The 16,846-nt window shown below is 40.5% G+C and overlaps 1 protein-coding gene across 1 annotated transcript in view; it reads left to right on the top strand.

The window, feature by feature from the left end:
* Csmd1 (CUB and Sushi multiple domains 1) overlaps positions 1 to 16,846 on the top strand; it is a 600,818-nt gene that overhangs the window by 452,350 nt on the left and 131,622 nt on the right. Inside the window, exons 33-35 of the mRNA XM_036209300.1 lie at positions 5,224 to 5,342; positions 8,959 to 9,028; positions 13,713 to 13,829. Of these exons, the coding sequence (XP_036065193.1) occupies positions 5,224 to 5,342; positions 8,959 to 9,028; positions 13,713 to 13,829 (306 nt within the window). The remainder of the gene's footprint in view (positions 1 to 5,223; positions 5,343 to 8,958; positions 9,029 to 13,712; positions 13,830 to 16,846) is intronic.

The following is a 16,846-nucleotide window of genomic DNA, read 5'->3' as shown; positions in this document are numbered from 1 at the left end:
TCAATTTCCTGCCTTAGTTCTTTACCCTCACTCCCCTCAACAACAAACTGTAACTTAGAAGCATAAGCCAAACAGTTCGCTTCCTCCCTAAGTTGCTTTTGGTCTGAGGGTTTTCACAGCACCAGAATAAAACTAGAAGATTGTACTTTGCATTCCCTCTGCCAAATACTCCAACTCTGAGTCTCTCCAATTAGATCTACTTCCCACATTTTTTTTTTGTTATTAGATTTATTGTTGTTTTGAGCTCTTCGAACAGAGCAACATGTTCACGTTAACTTGTGAATTGTAGACTCTAGGCTACAACATCGGCAGGGGGAGCAATGCTCCATTGAGAAAAATCCTTTGAAGGCATCTGGGTGTGCACCCTCGGCAGAGTTTCTGGTTATTGTATGTTTTTTCCATCCTGCTCAGGCCTACAGCTGCTCAGACCCAAATAAACACACAGAGGCTTATATTAATTAAAACTGTTTGGCCTAATGGCTCAGGCTTCTTGCTAGCTAGATCTTACACTTAAATTAACCCATAATTCTTATTTATGTTTAGCCATGTGGCTTGGTACCTTTTCCCAGTTCTACTTTCACATCTTGTTTCCTCCATGGCTGGCTAGCAACTCCTGACTCAGCCTTCCTGTTCCCTGAATTCTCCTCTCTTCGTCCTGCCTATACTTCCTGCCTGACTACTGACCAAACAGCACTTATTTATTAACCAATCAGAGCAACACATTCACAGCATACAAAGTGATATCCACAGCAATCCTACTCTGTTTGATTTAAAAGCATGTGGCTGTCATGTGCTTTCCATAATTTTCACTTCTGAGATTCAAGTGAACTCACTCTGGATTTATTCTGCTGGGATTTTAGCAGTCACAGTGTACTCCAGAGACCTGGTGGGCTATCTGCTCACCTCTGGTACACAACATTGACACTTTATGATCAGCATTAGGTCAAGTCATTAAACTCTACTTTTGATCAAATTACGACACTTATCTTTTTAATGGCTTTGTTTCATGGCCGTTGCTTCTATAGGCTAGATTCATGGGAGTTAAAAAATCTCCTTCTTACATTCTAAATCAAATTAAAACTTCATGTATTAGCACATTTTCAAAGTACACATGCTAACATCAGAGTGAACAGAAAATATATTCATGGATAATAAATTATAAAACATCATAATATGTTGGGTTGGCCACCCCCATACATACAAATGGTTACATGTTCTTCAGATTTGTGAGAACAATCCTCACTTTGTCTTCAAACAGATCAAGGAACCTGTCTGTGCATGGATCACCTTCCAGTGAAATCCATCACTAGGTGTTCCACATCATCATATATGATGTTAGTTCAGAGTATACCATGATTAGATAGGTATAGAAATTCTGTCAAAAATCTTGCAAATAATTTTCCAGTCTCCTCTTCCTAGATGTTGCTGCCTCTGAAACATTAGTGGAGAATTTTCCTATCAATCTGTTATGTTTAAATTTATCAACATTTTAAAAAAATTAATATTGTATTTATCTGGTTGTGAGACAGAGTGCCATTATATAACCTAGTGGCCCCAAATACTCAATACCTCTGCCTCATCTTCCTAAGTTCTGGACTTCCAGTCATGTTCCAACACCACGCCCCATTTAGCCAGTCTTTAGGTTGTCCTTTCCATGTTTTTGAATCTTCCTAGACATATGTATGTCTCAATGAGAAACTCATACAGCAGTATGGCTTTGCATCACTCCTGCGATGCATCTACTCAAGGCTTAATGTGAGATACAGTCCAGTCACCTCAGGCAAATATTTCTCTCCCAACTCAATGTGCAAGATAGCTTTGGTAAAGTGTGTTGTCCCTCACCTGATGTAGACTGATATGCTCATGCTGGCTTAAAGTCATCACTGCATACCACCCTGCTTGATGCTTGTCATACCATTTTTATTTCATATTTTGATTATTAATTATATATTTTTAAAAAATATCCAGATAAATGTGAGAACTGAAAACCACTCCTACATACACTGAGAGTTTACATTCTTAGTTTCTAACATACATAACTGCATGGAGGTGCTGAGATGGAAGAAAAGCATGGTGGTGCTTCTTTCTACATTTCAAATGTCATGCTATCTTTGTGGAACATTCTCAGTCTCATCATATTATTCCCTGACTAAAATGATGTCTTGGTGTTTTGTTATTAATTAGAAAACACATGCTACATTTCCTGTGGTGATGGATATCAATATTACCTTTTTCAGAGGACGAATTCAATTACAGTATAGAATTTAAAGAAAGAGACAGTGAAACCCAATTAATATGCAGTAACTGCATCTAAATCCACATATAATAAAAATACATTAAAAGGGAAAAACATTATACAGCATGCAGAAGAGGAGGCAATTCAGCTATTGATGTCTGGTATTACTCCTTACCATTTGAGTCTCAATAAATATTTACCAATTTGATCTCAGTAAATTTTCCTTTTTGATTTTGAACATTCTGCTATTGAAGACTTGGTTCTTGGCCCTGTCTTTTGAAAATTTGAATTGCTCCAAAGTGATGCAGTTGTCAAATGAATGAAAATTATACTTCACAGTGTTCCAAACTTTCATTAGATATTTTTCAATATCTAATATTCAAAAACAATTATATTTTAGTGACATTTTAAAAATGAAGCTACATACACACCAAGAGGGAGAGAGAGAGAAAGAGAAAACGATCTTGCTAATAATCTGTAGTGTGTGGATTTTAAATACAGCTGTGGTATCCTGTGTAATTGTCTTTTTATGTTTGGCAGTTTTATCTTCTATGAAAAACCTTAAATGGCTTAAAAATCTGTGTTAGAAATACAGCATATTGCAGTTTAACGCAAATTGTGTTTTATGCTTAAAAACAGCTATTTAGGGGAAAAATCTAACTTGGGAAATTTTGGGGACATATCTCATAGCTATTGCTTCTCTCACATGGAACGGCTGCTGGCTGTGGTGTGAAGCGTTTTAACAAGTTCATGGAGCAGCCTAAACTCAACAGCAGGGGTTCAGGTGCACATTCCTACTAGGAAGAATGGTACTTAACACGGCCCTCCCCTCAGGATAAGGAAAGGGGGCACTGATCTCTGGATGGTCTGGGATGCATGACTTGCAGCCTCAGATTCACAGAGAAGAGGAAACACACTGGCACCCTGTGGAAGCCACAGGCAAAGGCTACACCATCTCCTGGTATGGCTAGATCAGCCAAAGACTTCTCTTAGGTTTTTTAGTGGGATCAGCTGGAAAGCTCTCTGGGGGATTTGAGTGGGGAGCATCAGTCTCAGTGGCTATGCTGAACACTTACAGTACTTTCTTTGATGGTGTTTGTTTTTTCCAAGAGTTTGGTGTCTCGAGTTGGGGTCCAGCCCCTGTGCCCATGTGAGTGCACCCTGGGTGGAGGCAGGCATGGGTTGCCATTGAAGTTGCCCTTCAAATTCATCAATTGCCTTGTCATTGTTTGTGTATTTATGTGCGTGAAGTCCCAAGGGATGATGCAGCATAGCTGGCCCAGAGTGGGAAGCTCTGCACTTGGGACAGTCAGTAGGTATGCTCACTGTAGCTAAAGTGTAAAATGCTTTTTCAATAAAAAATACAAAGCTAGATATAGGGTATAAATGCTGAAAGATCAGAGAAAGGAATAAGCCACTGCCACATCTTACCTCTAGGACTCATCATCCTGAAAAGCCTTCATTCAGTTCCTGCCTCCTCATGCCTTATATATACCTTTCTCCACCCAGACATCACTTCCTTCTTAATGCTGGAATTAAAGGCTGTGTGCTTCCCAAGATCTCAAGTGCTGGGATTAGAAGTGTGTGCCACCACTGCCTGGCTCTGTTTCTCTCATAGACTGAGTCAATCTCATGTAGTCCAAGGTGGCTTTGAACTCACAGAGATCCACAGGGATCTCTGCCTCCCAAGTGTTAGGACTAAAGGTATGTGCCACCACTGCCTGGCCTCTATGTTTAATCTAGTAGCTTGTTCTGTTCTCTGATCTTCAGCCAAATTTTATTAGGGTACATAATATATCATCACATTTCACAGTACAGGGAAACTCAAGAATATTATGACACTGCTGGACCAAGACTGTCTGACTCTAAATTAACTGGTATTCCCTCCACCCAAGACTCCTTCCTACGTGACATGATGTGTTCCTGTCAAGTTCCAGAACATGAGAAAAAGTCCACAATTACAGGAAGACTCACCACCTGGAGAAGCTCTTCTCCTCTCCCATGGAACACTGGATGAATGGAAGCCAGCATGCATCTACAGACAGCTCTGGGCTGTGAAAACAGTCTTAATTAAATTAACACAGTTGCCATCATCTATGCTGTACACAATCTATCATCAGAATGTACCAATCTTACAACACTCAAATCTTTTTGTTGAAAAAAAAATTACGTGTTTTATTCTATGAAATACCATTCTTGTATTTTTTTTCACTTTTAAGAATGTTGTGGCTGTTAAATAAGAAAGTTAATTGTTCTGATATTTTGGTCTGGATTCAAATAGTATATGATAAATTTCTATTGCAATCTGTGAATACCTGTAATGAAGGGAATTATAAGGAATATATAGTCCTCAAATTATATATTATAATATATTTATTATTATTATCATATTATTGTATAATATATTTTATAATTATAATATGATTATAAGAAATATATTTGAAGGAAACCCAGGTTACAACATTCCATGGCTGCAAATATTGGTCTTGTTTATCCAAGATTGGACTATCCATGAGGTTCCTGTTCATGGGACTGGGGAGCAGGGGAAGAAGAGAATGAATGTGTTCTTGTATGCCTTTTCCTAGAGAGTAGGAATTCCCAGATTTCCAGACTTGTAAAGTCTCCTCAGAAGGCCCAAGAGATGGTAAGAGAACACCACTGCAGGCTTTTCCTGCAACAGGAAAAGGTCACTTAGTTGCATCCGTATTGAAATTGGGGTGCTTTATGCTAAATGTGGAACTGACCATTTTTTTTAACCTAAGAAAAACCTAGTTCCCTTACAGGATGGAAATGAATCAAGGTAATATATAAAAATCAGCTTTTGACTTGAATTTAAAGTTATGTAAAGCCCTCTAGTCAAACAGCAGGAAGTGCAGAACCCTGTGCTTGTCTCTACAGAAAGTGATGGAAAGCAAAGCTTCCATTGTTGATGATAGAAGTGTTGTTGGTATTCCCTGACCCCAGTCTCTGCCTTTGTGTGCTTCTAGCTGTGGGTCTGGCTGCGTGCCAGGAACCTATTCTCCCGAGCAATGGAATCAAGATAGGAGACCGGTATATGGTGAACGATGTGCTCTCCTTCCAGTGCGAGCCCGGGTACACCTTGCAGGTAGGCCCCCTTAGGGTTGTGAGGGAGGCTCACCATGGTCATCTTTAGTGCTCACACCCAGTGTTCAGGCTCCATGTCACATCTATGCAGCCAGTTTGCTTTGTTCTCCTTGTTCTGTGGAAGAGCTATCACTGCAGATTATAAACCCACCATCACCAGAGTCAGCTGAAGCACCTCAGCAGACCTCACCATTGTATTTTTCATAATGATTTTATTTCAGAATTGGGTGTTCTTCCCAAAATCATGCACAGAAACACTAAAGAACAAAGCAGTATCAGAGTATCTATAACCCCCCACCTGGCTCCCAGTGATGGGATATGCTGCTATGCCTTGAGCATCAGTATTAACCCATTTGCATTTCCCCTGATTCCATTCAGTATATTACTACCAGATACCTTGGTTATCTCCCCACAAAGAACCATTCAATGATTTTCAAGAAATGCTATAGACAAGTTTTACTATAAATTTTTAGTTTTTTTTTTTAAACAAAATCTTGTAGACATTTCCATGAACACATTATAAATGGATAAATAGCAAGATGAATGCTTTTTCTATTGTGTTTCCTGTTCTAATCATGTGTTACAGAAAGCAGTAAACTGACCCTATTCATGTTTGTACTCTTCAGGCAATTCATATCATGAAGTAATTTCTCACATTTATTGTGACATTGAATTCGATGTATTCTTAAAGGTGTGTCTCTGAGATAAGCTCTGCACCTAACTTCATTAAACAGATTGAGTGAGAATCAAGGAAGAGGTGGGATAACATGCAATGAAATAATAACGCTGTGTACAATTAATCTCTCTATATGTGTTGGGTAAACAACTATACCAAGTACCAGTGGACAGCATCTGGCAAATACTAGGTCAGAATATAAGAGTTCACATCAGTCCCCATAAATCACATGACATGAGCTATGAGCTCTATGATTGGAGAAAATGTCTATTAACCCCCCAGCATGCTTCAGTACATGGAAAGTGTAAATGTTAGCAGTATTAAAAAAATTAATATATGCAAATAACTTCATGTAGTTAATTTCGCAAAAGCCAGACTGTAGTTCACAGTCCTCGGATCTTGCCTGGTGTAGCATTAACCATATAGACTCTGCACACCCACATTGAGAATTGTAGAAATTGAGTTTCCTCCTTAAAGTTCTGTAGCTCTGTGACAGAAACAGGTACTTAATCAGGCACAGGGAGACTAATCAGTGTGGTTCTTTGAGACAAGCATTGTACTTGCACTTATTATAATAGAGAGAATTCTGTGTCCTGTATCATGAGTTCCACATGTAGAGGCTCCTGGTCTACTTCCACAGGTTTTTTGTGTGATCTTTTTTCTATTGGCTTTTGTTATAACAATAGATGCAGTCTACTTTTCTCTTATGAGCTATACATTCCTGCACTGTATCCTCTTCTGATGTCCATGCTCTTCTGGGTTGAAGATGTGTTTTTGCAGCTTCTGTTAGCTTCATCTTCAAAGTGATAGTTTAAGACCTTGGAGAGCAAATCCTCTTTCAAATAGGGATTTCCTATAACATAGGGTTGATCATCTTCTTAGATACACTATCCTATGAACACATCAGATTGCTTTCTAGCCCTGCTCACCAAATGTTAGTCAAGCCATTGTCTTTACTGAAAACAGTACTGAAAACAGAGTTTGGGAGGCAGAGAAATTTGTTAATATCTATAAGAACAGAAATGGATGCTGAGATGCTTTTATTGCTAACACAATTTGACTAACACACTAATTACTTCACACACACAGATCACACACAGTCCTGCAAAGCTCTGCTCCTGATACAGTTCTCACAGAGACATCTATGACACACAGTGAAACTGGTAGACATTCACAGTTGTACTGCCAATAAATCCTGAATATCTGAGTGACCTCTGAGACTAACACAACATAAATGTGTTTTCGTGCTCTTTTAAAACATAAAAATCCAAAAATTACTCTTTAGGTAAAAACTTGAAGATAAAAACTCCAGAATCCAATTTTGTATTTGATCTATTATACAAATTTTGTTTGAAATCAATCATCCACAGTGTTTATGGTACTGTCCATAGCAGAATATGTTCTAGATTTGAAATAAGTGACCAATTTACTGACAATCTTCAATAATCTTCAATAAATATCTTTAAAGGCTTTTGCACTTTATGCTTAACCATAATTCAGGAAGAAATATATTAAATGTAATTTAATGGGCCACAGAATATAAAAACATATTCACTTTAGCCTCAGACTGTCTTGTTGAAAAACATATATTTTCAGCTGAATGTGCTAGTGCATGCTTTTAATCCTAATACTTTGGGATACCAAGGCAGAGAAATTGTGAGTTTGAGGCCAGGGGGTAACAGAGCAAAACCTTAACTCAAAACCAAACATTATAGTAAAGACAATGGCTTAGCATCCATTTGATGACAAGATCTAAGAAGCAAACATATTCTTCCTTTAGAACTATTTTTAAAATGACAGGAAGAATGAGAAAAGAACTTAGTTTTGTGGCAGAATAATTAGCTTTGGAAATTAACCACCTTATCTTTGTTGACTATAAATGCAAATTATGCCTCCCTGGACTCCAGTTCAGTTTTCCTCGGTCATCTTAGTGCCACTTATACATGGTAGATGAAATGTACAAAGTGAGGAAAGATGCCAGAGATGGTCAATGAGTCACAGGAAAGAAAAGAAAAAACAGAACACTACTAAGGGACCATCTAGAGTAGTGGTTCTCAATCTGTAGGTCTTGACCTCTTTGGGGTCAAAGACCCTTTCACAGAGATCACCTAAGGCCATCTGCTTATCAGATATTACATTATGATTCATAACAGTAGAAAAATATAGCTATGACATAGCAACAAAAATAATTTTGTGGCTCAGGGTCACCAACCACACCATGAGGAATTGTATTGAAGGGTCTCAGCATTAGCAAGGTGGAGAACCACTGATCTGGAGCCTTCTGTTATAGTCCAGAGAGTTCAGCACAGAGCGTCCTCACAAATCTCTCCACAGTTGTTTGGATCTTTCGAAGGCGAAGTTCAGGTTTTGAAAGTGGATGGTGTACTGGTGCTGTTTGGGGGATTACAAGACCCTGAGTTGTAAGGGTTCATTTCAGGACAGACAAGTAGCAGCCATGAGCTGCTTCCCAGAAGACCAGCTGAGTCTACTGATTTGCCTGTTACACTGCAAAGGTAGACTGACAGTGAACATGTGTGGCTTGTACAAAGTCAGGAAAGTTGCCCCCAAATGGGCTGGCAGCAAATTCTAGCATACCACCCTGTCACTCCATACCGTTTGTCACCAATCACTCTCATTTCTCAAGCCAAATGCTGTGATGTTGCTCTTGCTGGGGTCATAAGACATCCTTTGCCTTGTTCTGCTTGTCCTCCTTGGGCATGGTGAAAAGTCAGCAGAAATGTCGACTATTTAGACAGTCAAGAGTCTGTTAGTGAATAGGATCATGTTTGTGTTAACTGCTTGATTGATATTTCCAAATGGATCTCATTAACAATAGTCAGATTCATGGTTTTGAAAGGTCCACAGAAAGGTCCCCATATTATTCATCTCCAAACACTGTGCTATGGTTAAGAAAAAAGCTTGGTGGTTTTCTTTTCAACAGGGCCGCTCACATATTTCCTGTATGCCGGGAACTGTTCGTCGATGGAATTATCCTTCCCCCTTGTGCATTGGTAAGTACATCTTACAATAGCCTTGCTGAGTGATCCTCATTCAGCCAGCTTGCTTCAACCTATGCCCTTCCAGATCCCACTCAAGGCACACACTGTACCTCTCAAAGCACACATTATTAGAGAGCACAGTCTTATGGGGTAAAGTCACGGGAATGCAATGAGCATCTCCCTCCCTGGGGAATTCAGAAGTTCAGCTTTTGGGGGGACTTTCGATCAGTCTACACATGGAAGCTCTGAGTCTTCCAGGTCAAGATGCCAAACAGTTCAAATCCATGCCCAAATCCTCATTTATTAATGTATGAAGGAAGTTGGTAACAACTCTGACAGGCTGAGCGGTGTTTCTGAACATGCTGTTAGCCTCGGGAAAAGCATGTTTGCAGGAGCAAAGATCTCAGTATTACAAGCAAATCATTGAATTTCTAGAAACTGGCGTGTTTGTATTTCACATTGAAGGGCCCAGTGATAGACAATCCACGGCCTGCTGAGTGGTAAGAACCTATGTCTGAGGCCCAAGGCATCTCAGTGCAAGTCACAAGGTATCCAGCTCCTGACCAGAGGCATAGGGTTAGCGTCCTCAGGGTGTAGGTAACATCACTACACTGCAGACACCACCAGTGCCTGTCTTCTTTTCTTGGCCTTCCCCTGGAGATGGTGCTCACCCTTCCAAACAGCCCCCAACTTCCTCTCACCACTTCTCAACTGGCATGACAGAGCCTGTGGTCAGCAACAAATCCAGCAACACTGAGCTTGTCATTATATAAAATGTTCTTAAGTTATTTACCATGCAATTTTTAAACATGACTTTTGATATTTTTTTCCACACGTTGCAGTCATATAGTACGGAGGGAAATTGGGTGCTCCTGAGTTTGGATAAGCCTTAACATTACCTGTCAGTTCCTATTCTCAATCTCTGCCCCTTGTGCCTGGGCTAGCTGGCTCTTCATGCGGTTTAATACCATTAATATCATTTACATTATCTTCTCACATCCCAGAGGATTTTGACAGCAGGCATGCCTGGCTCATCACCCAGTTTATCACCCTGGTATTCCAGAATAAGAGCTATATCAATAGCTGTCTAAGAACCTGGCTTGCTGCGGCAGAGGCTCTCTGACTCTTCCTGAGTCTGTAGGGTCCTCCCACACTGGGATTGTTGTCACATTCAGATCTCTGATGCCCACATCCCATTCAGGCAGCTTCTATTGTCTGAGACTGCTTTAAGAGAAAGGACCATCTATGTCCACAAATCAAGCAACTTCCAAGGTTGTGGTGTATTATCCTCTGGGCTGGTCCCAGTTTCAGGATTTACTCTGTTGACCATGATCGTATAGTGTGTTGGTCCACGAGGTCAACATGATGATAACTGTTGTATGCTTCACTGGCATCCTGATTTCCCTGCTTCCCAAACAAATGTTAGCTATACAGTGATTTTGAGGAATACACAGTTTAACTGGCTTGACTGCATACAATGGATAATATATGGCCCCAAATGTGGTGAGCAAACAGAACTCCATGCTCTATAGTGGCCTTGCTCAGGAAATAATTCCCATCTGTATTCACCATCATTTTCTCTTTCAAGGGAGCATTTCTCCTCAGAGGCCAGTATTTTATTTGTGACATACAAACATAAATTTCTCTATTAACATGCCTTCCACACAAAAAGCTCCTGTGTAAAACAATGGCTTGTATCCCAGGCTTGGCCTGAAGGAAGAAGCTGAAGGATGTCAAGGAGCCTGCAGATTCTCCACACAGACCACTCATCTTCCTATGAACTACCATTTCCCACATTAAGCCATTTCCATTCTTTCATCTCTAAAGTGGAATTGACTCCCAGCCTACACATTCAGATGAGGGCCATTGTGTTTGCTCTGTGCTTTATAAGAAATTGTTTTATTTGAGTTTGAATAACTAACTTATGTTAGCAGGACATATGACTTTTACATGCCCTCTAATGAGTTTTTATATTAGCAAATACTAAAGTTACATCAACTTCTACATTTTTTGGCAAGGCGTGAAGAGAGATCTCCCATTGTCAAAACTCACATATGACTGCGATGAGCCTTGAAAACTGACATAAGAAATCAAAGCATTTTGTAGCTGTTAGCTCCAGATTTATCTGAGCTGAGGAAGTCAGGAGCTGGAGTCTGTAGAGAGATAATATTTTACTCAGTCTGTAGAAAGATAATATTTTACTCACTGGCTTCCGAGAAGCCTCATGTCCTAATTCCTTATAATCGCAGAACTAATGGAGTCAAGGTACATAAGCCACTTTCTCGCTGAGCATTAGGCTCTGTTCTTAACTCAGAGCTTAATTAATGCTGACTGTTTTTAATATCCCATCAAGCCTTGGAGGGGCCAGGCAGCTTGCCAGGTCCCTCAGCAAAGTTTGAGTTTGTACTGGGGCAGGTGGGACTGGACTTCTTGCACTGTGGGGTACTCAAGAGTATGTGACCTGTGTCATAAAATAAAAATTCATCTATTGGTTCCAGAACATGAAAAATCTGCACAAAATATATAAATGCAGAAAAATACTAAGTCCCTGATGTTGTGTAGCAAGGATCACCTGTCCTTTTGAACATAGCATTTGCTGGTAGGTCTCCACATAGGCTACTTACCAAGCAGGAGATGGCATGAGTGAAGTATGAGCAGCAGAAGGTCAGGGCAAAGGGGTTCACAGAAACTCTAAGAAGTAGCTTCTCTCTGGCCATTAGGGAACATAGCAAGTCTGGGACTGGAGAGATGGCTCAGTAGTTAAGAGCTTATGAGCTACATACGTGTTACACAGACATGTATACTGTCAAAATACCCATATGCATAAAACATTTTTAAAACACAGCATGCTGGCAGTGGGGCTCTTTGGGTATCTTAAAGGCAGGTAGATGTGGTCACACTTTTAGGGAGTTCTGCTTTGAGGCTCATCAGCTGATTCTTTTTATATATGCAAGGCTGACCTGTGCTGGTAGCTCATACTTCATGAAGAAGTCATCCTGTACCTAGTATCTAGATGTTTGTGGGATCCAGAACACTGTCCCTGCCCTGTGTTCAGGGTGGATAACAATATTGAGGATGGCACCTGTAACTCCAGCCTTGTGCCAGATCCTGCTCATGATAACTATGCCAAACTTCCTCTGAAGGGGTGGAAATTCTGTAACAGATGTCCATATTTCATGACACTGGATTTTTTTTTAGTCAAACTTAAAATTAGAAGGGCCTTCTTAGAAATGTAACCATTATTGGACACTCATCTTCCTGACTGTGTAGCCATTTCCTATTTTCCATTTTTCCTCCCTGTGAATGGACACCACATCCATCCTCCTTCCAGCTTGGGTCCTATGTGGAGAGGTGCTTTGATTTAGCCACCATACTGGCATGTCTTCAGCCCAGTGCAGGCTCAGACACCACACCCAAGCAGCCTGCATTTCACACATGATTCTCATCTGCTGACAGCTCCCTGCTGGGCTACTCTCTAAGCTACAGGCATGCCAATTCATCTGCACTAGTGTCTAGAATCATAACTCATAGCAGAAGAAGATACCTTTAAATTTTCAAGGATATTTCTTGAATATAAAGAATGTTTAAACCCGGGTCGCAATGGCCTGTCTTGAGCAACTAACTATAGTCACCAGAGTTGGCTTTTACATATTTTCTTACATAAAATTTGCCCTTGTTGGGTAAAGTTATCTAATCTTGATGATTGAAAATAATTTGAAAATTAAAAGACCCTAGGGTACATGCTCAGGGCTTTCTGGCAGAGGTTTTTGAAAAGATGAACTGAGTGCTTAGAATAAGAGAAATTTTTTCACATTGTCCTCTAGATAAGAAATGACATCATTTGCCTCATTAGTTGAAAATACATGAAATGGTGTTTTTAACCCATCACAAATGGTCAACCCCTGGGGTTCCTAGTGAACCAGCCTGTGGCTAATGTAAACAGATGTTTACATTGTTATAAAATCAGCTGTGTTTCTTTTACTGGCAAACATGAGACACAGTATCACAGCATGTGCATAATTACAATACAGAGACTTTCTATCTTCATGACATGGAATTTTCTGAGATGCATGGTTGCAGAGAGCTATATTCTCCAAACAAAGGGACTCTGAGTACCAGGGTTACTAAAGGACACTGGGACCCCAGAACCAGACAGAGCTGGAGCATCCTGGAGAAGAGAAGGGTTTTTCCAGTTGTGAACCTTCAGGCCAAAGTCTTATTCCATGGACATGTTCCATCTGTCATGTGGGGGGAGGGGGGCAGGCTGGGGGAAACATCTGAATAACGGTCTTTATGACCACTGTGGAGCTTCAGGGAGGTACCCATTTGTTTCCACACAGTAGGAGCACAAGTGAACAACCAATGGATAGATAGCAGTACTACCACAATCAACAGCTAAAAAGTCAAAGTTAACTTGATGCCTGTTTGAAATACGCTGTTAAAACAGCTGACCTTTGCTAAGGGCCTATAGTGCCAGAAGGCAACTAGAGAAGAATCTTTATTCCCAAGTATCCCACAGAGCAGAAGGAAGCTAGGCCCCTGGATAACTAGCATCCATGCTCTGCATGACAGACTATTCCTAGGTACCACCCTGTGGGATTTCTCTTTTCTAGTGTGGTCCATTAAATTGTGTTAGGTTAGGGATCTTTGCTGAACACAAAACTCTAAGAGACTCCTGTCATTTTCTGTTTAACAGCTACCTGTGGAGGGACACTGACTAGCATGAGTGGAGTGATCCTGAGCCCAGGGTTCCCAGGCTCATACCCCAACAACTTGGACTGCACCTGGAAGATATCACTGCCCATTGGCTATGGTAAGTGAACTGGGAATCATTCCACCCAGCAGTCTCCCCAAGTGACTGATGTGTGACCATTCATTGTCTTAACTGTGTCCTTCATTGAAAGTAGATTACAGTTTTAAGTAGAGCTTTGACAGAATAACATTGAGAGCATAAAGTTATTCTAAAACATCCATTCAGCCATGTGGTTCTCTTCAAGGCAAATTTAATTAGCTGAATGATGCCATGACACAGCATACCTAAGTCGCCAGTCTCTTCATTCATATCTCTGCCTATTCTTGTCTGCTTCTCACATTCAGGAGTGGCAACTCTGTGGAAATTGTTTAGAGATTCCATATTAGGACACATACTAAATGCAATATAACACAAATTTGGAAATATAGTGTCTTATTAACTGTTTAATTATGTATTATGTTGATTATTATTTGTGAAATCTTAAGATATGTTTAGCTATTGACTTTCAGGTTATCTGCTTTAGAACATTTGTAGCCTTGTTACAAACACTAACATCTTATTTGCCCTGACTTCAGAAGCACATGATCTTTGTGCAAGTCTCTAATTTTCTTCAATGCCAGTCTTCACCTACCTTGTACCTTCACTCTCACTACAACCACTTTATGGGCTTCTGCTCTCTTTCTTCTAAAGCCACATTATAGGTGCACCAAGGGAAGAACTCAGTAGCAGTCCCAGGTAGTAGTAACTGGACACCTAGATACCAAACACATGATACATCAATGAGACATGACCAACATCTATATATATAAATCATTGTCCTAGAAGGTCATGTGTTGTGGGATGTCTTTCTGTATGCTGTGAATATGTGTTGCTCTCATTGGTTGATACATAAAGCTACTTTGGCCTATGGCAAGGCAGGATAGATCCAGGAGGGAAATCCAAGCAGAGATATAGGGGAAGAAGGGCAGAGTCTGGGAGATGCCTGCCAGCCACCCAAGGAGCAACCTGCCAACAGACTGGCAAAGCCAGGGCCATGTGGCAATATATAGATGAATAGAAATTGGTTAATTTAAGCAGTAAGAGTTAGTTAATAATAAGCCTGAGCTATCAGCCAAGCATTTATAATTAATATAAGCCTTTGTGTTGTAATCTGAGAAGTGGCTGCTGGATATTTGATGGTTTCTGGCAGGACAGAAACTTCTGCCTATGATCATGGCATTTTCAAAGCATTTCCCTTGAAGAGCTATGCCCCATGACAGTACCATGTAGAGAGAAAGCTGTAGAGAATACATAACTGGCCCACTTCCTCATAAGAAAACACTGGGACCATGCAGTGGGATAAAGACCCTGCCTGGCTTGGCCAGGTATATATATCATATATATATGATAAGAAATGTTGTCAGCCAACATTTGGTCAGCTAGACATGGTAAGTAGAGGGCTTACCAGGGCAGTCCAAGAGGGCCAGCACATGGAGTCTTGACCCAGGAGATTTTAGAAGCCATAAAAATGTCATGTGGGAAAGGACAGGGTGGAGGACAAAGCCCTTGGCTAGGAGTTGAGTAACTTTTCCTTGGAAGATATAACTCTATAGGGCACTGATGGCACATCAAAGAACCAATTCCACCCAGCTCTAACTTAGTGAATCAGATAATTGTTGGGGTCACTTTGGGGAGTATGATTGAGGAGTTACTTACAGATGCATAGATGTCTCAGTGCAGTTTCTTCACCAAAAATCCCACCGCAGCAAGGACAACAACTCTTGAGGGCTGCATCCTTGGAGCTCCCTACACCACTTGCAAACAGTTTCGTCACTCAGAGGCCTCCTGTCCTTAGCAGTTCTTGCTGCTTATGTGTAATCTTGTTGAGGGTCCACGTGCATCTTGTAATTTCAGGAACTTCTTGAGACTTCTGAGTTTTATTTATTTCCAGAGCCCTGTAAATTCCATTTCCTTCAAGAGTTTTAAACAGCTTTGTACCTCCCAAAGCAAGATGTACTTTGATTTAGAGAACAATACTCTACTCGTTCCTCTGAGTCTTGTATCTTTTTGTTCCTTTCTGGGCATCTTTCTCTGAGCCTTGGGTAGGAAGATTGGATGATGTAGTTGCCAGATTATCAGGCTGCTATATCACATCAATAGTCATTTAGTCTCAGGAGTTTGAACAGGTGTGCTTAGCACATCTTTCCTTATATAAAAGAGTTCCCTTGTATAAATAATTGAAGCTGACAGCATAGTAAACTTGTGTGCAAACACAAATGATTAAACGGCAACTTGATAGACTAATCACATCTATTTAATGAACAATAGCAATTGCTTCTGCACTGAAGCCTATTTCTTCCCAGGACTGACTTATACTACCAGAGCTAAATTCCCTCCTATGGATCAGGCCTTCAATCCAATTGGAAAGCAATTGATATCCATCACAGTTGTGCCATGAATGAACTAGAAGGCATGCCTTGACTTACAATATGTTGCTGCTGTAGCATTCAGTCCTATTACAAAGCGGGGCAGTTAGTGAAAATTCTCCCTTGGCATCTCATTTCCAGCACTGTGAAAGCTAGCCAGCAAGGAAAGAGTTTCCTGGTAAGTCACAGTCTGACGTCCATATGTCCTGAAGCTAAACCATGCAAGGGTCTTCGGCAACACCAAATTCTCATCTAGTCTGCCATGCAACCAGCAGCAATGGCAATAGCTTTATGACTTATGAGGTCCCCTTGGCCAAAAACATTTAGGTAGGTAGCCCAATGCTAACACTAGGATTTTCATTCAACGGTCATGCTTTCTTAGAGTGTCTTTTCCTACCTGCAGTTTCTTCATTTAAACTCCTTAACAGCTCTTTCCTGTTCTTCACGGAGATTTTATAAGCCTATGAGAAACTCAAAGGTTAGCATTATGTCAGAGACTTTCTACTTCTCTACCTTTTATGGCCAGCCTAGACTAAGCATCAAGGATCATTTAAATGGTCTCTGTCTCTGCAGCCACTGTCTTCATATTTTGGGATTATTTGCTTCCTTTTCACTGATTTCAGCTTCTGTGTGTGCTGCCTTGGTGAAGTGTAATCCACTTAGAATCTACTT

Source organism: Onychomys torridus, chromosome 17, assembly GCF_903995425.1.
Source record: "Onychomys torridus chromosome 17, mOncTor1.1, whole genome shotgun sequence".
Taxonomy (NCBI): domain Eukaryota; kingdom Metazoa; phylum Chordata; class Mammalia; order Rodentia; family Cricetidae; genus Onychomys; species Onychomys torridus.
The sequence above is the reverse complement of the archived record's forward strand: the minus strand, read 5'-3'. Positions and strand labels throughout refer to the sequence as shown.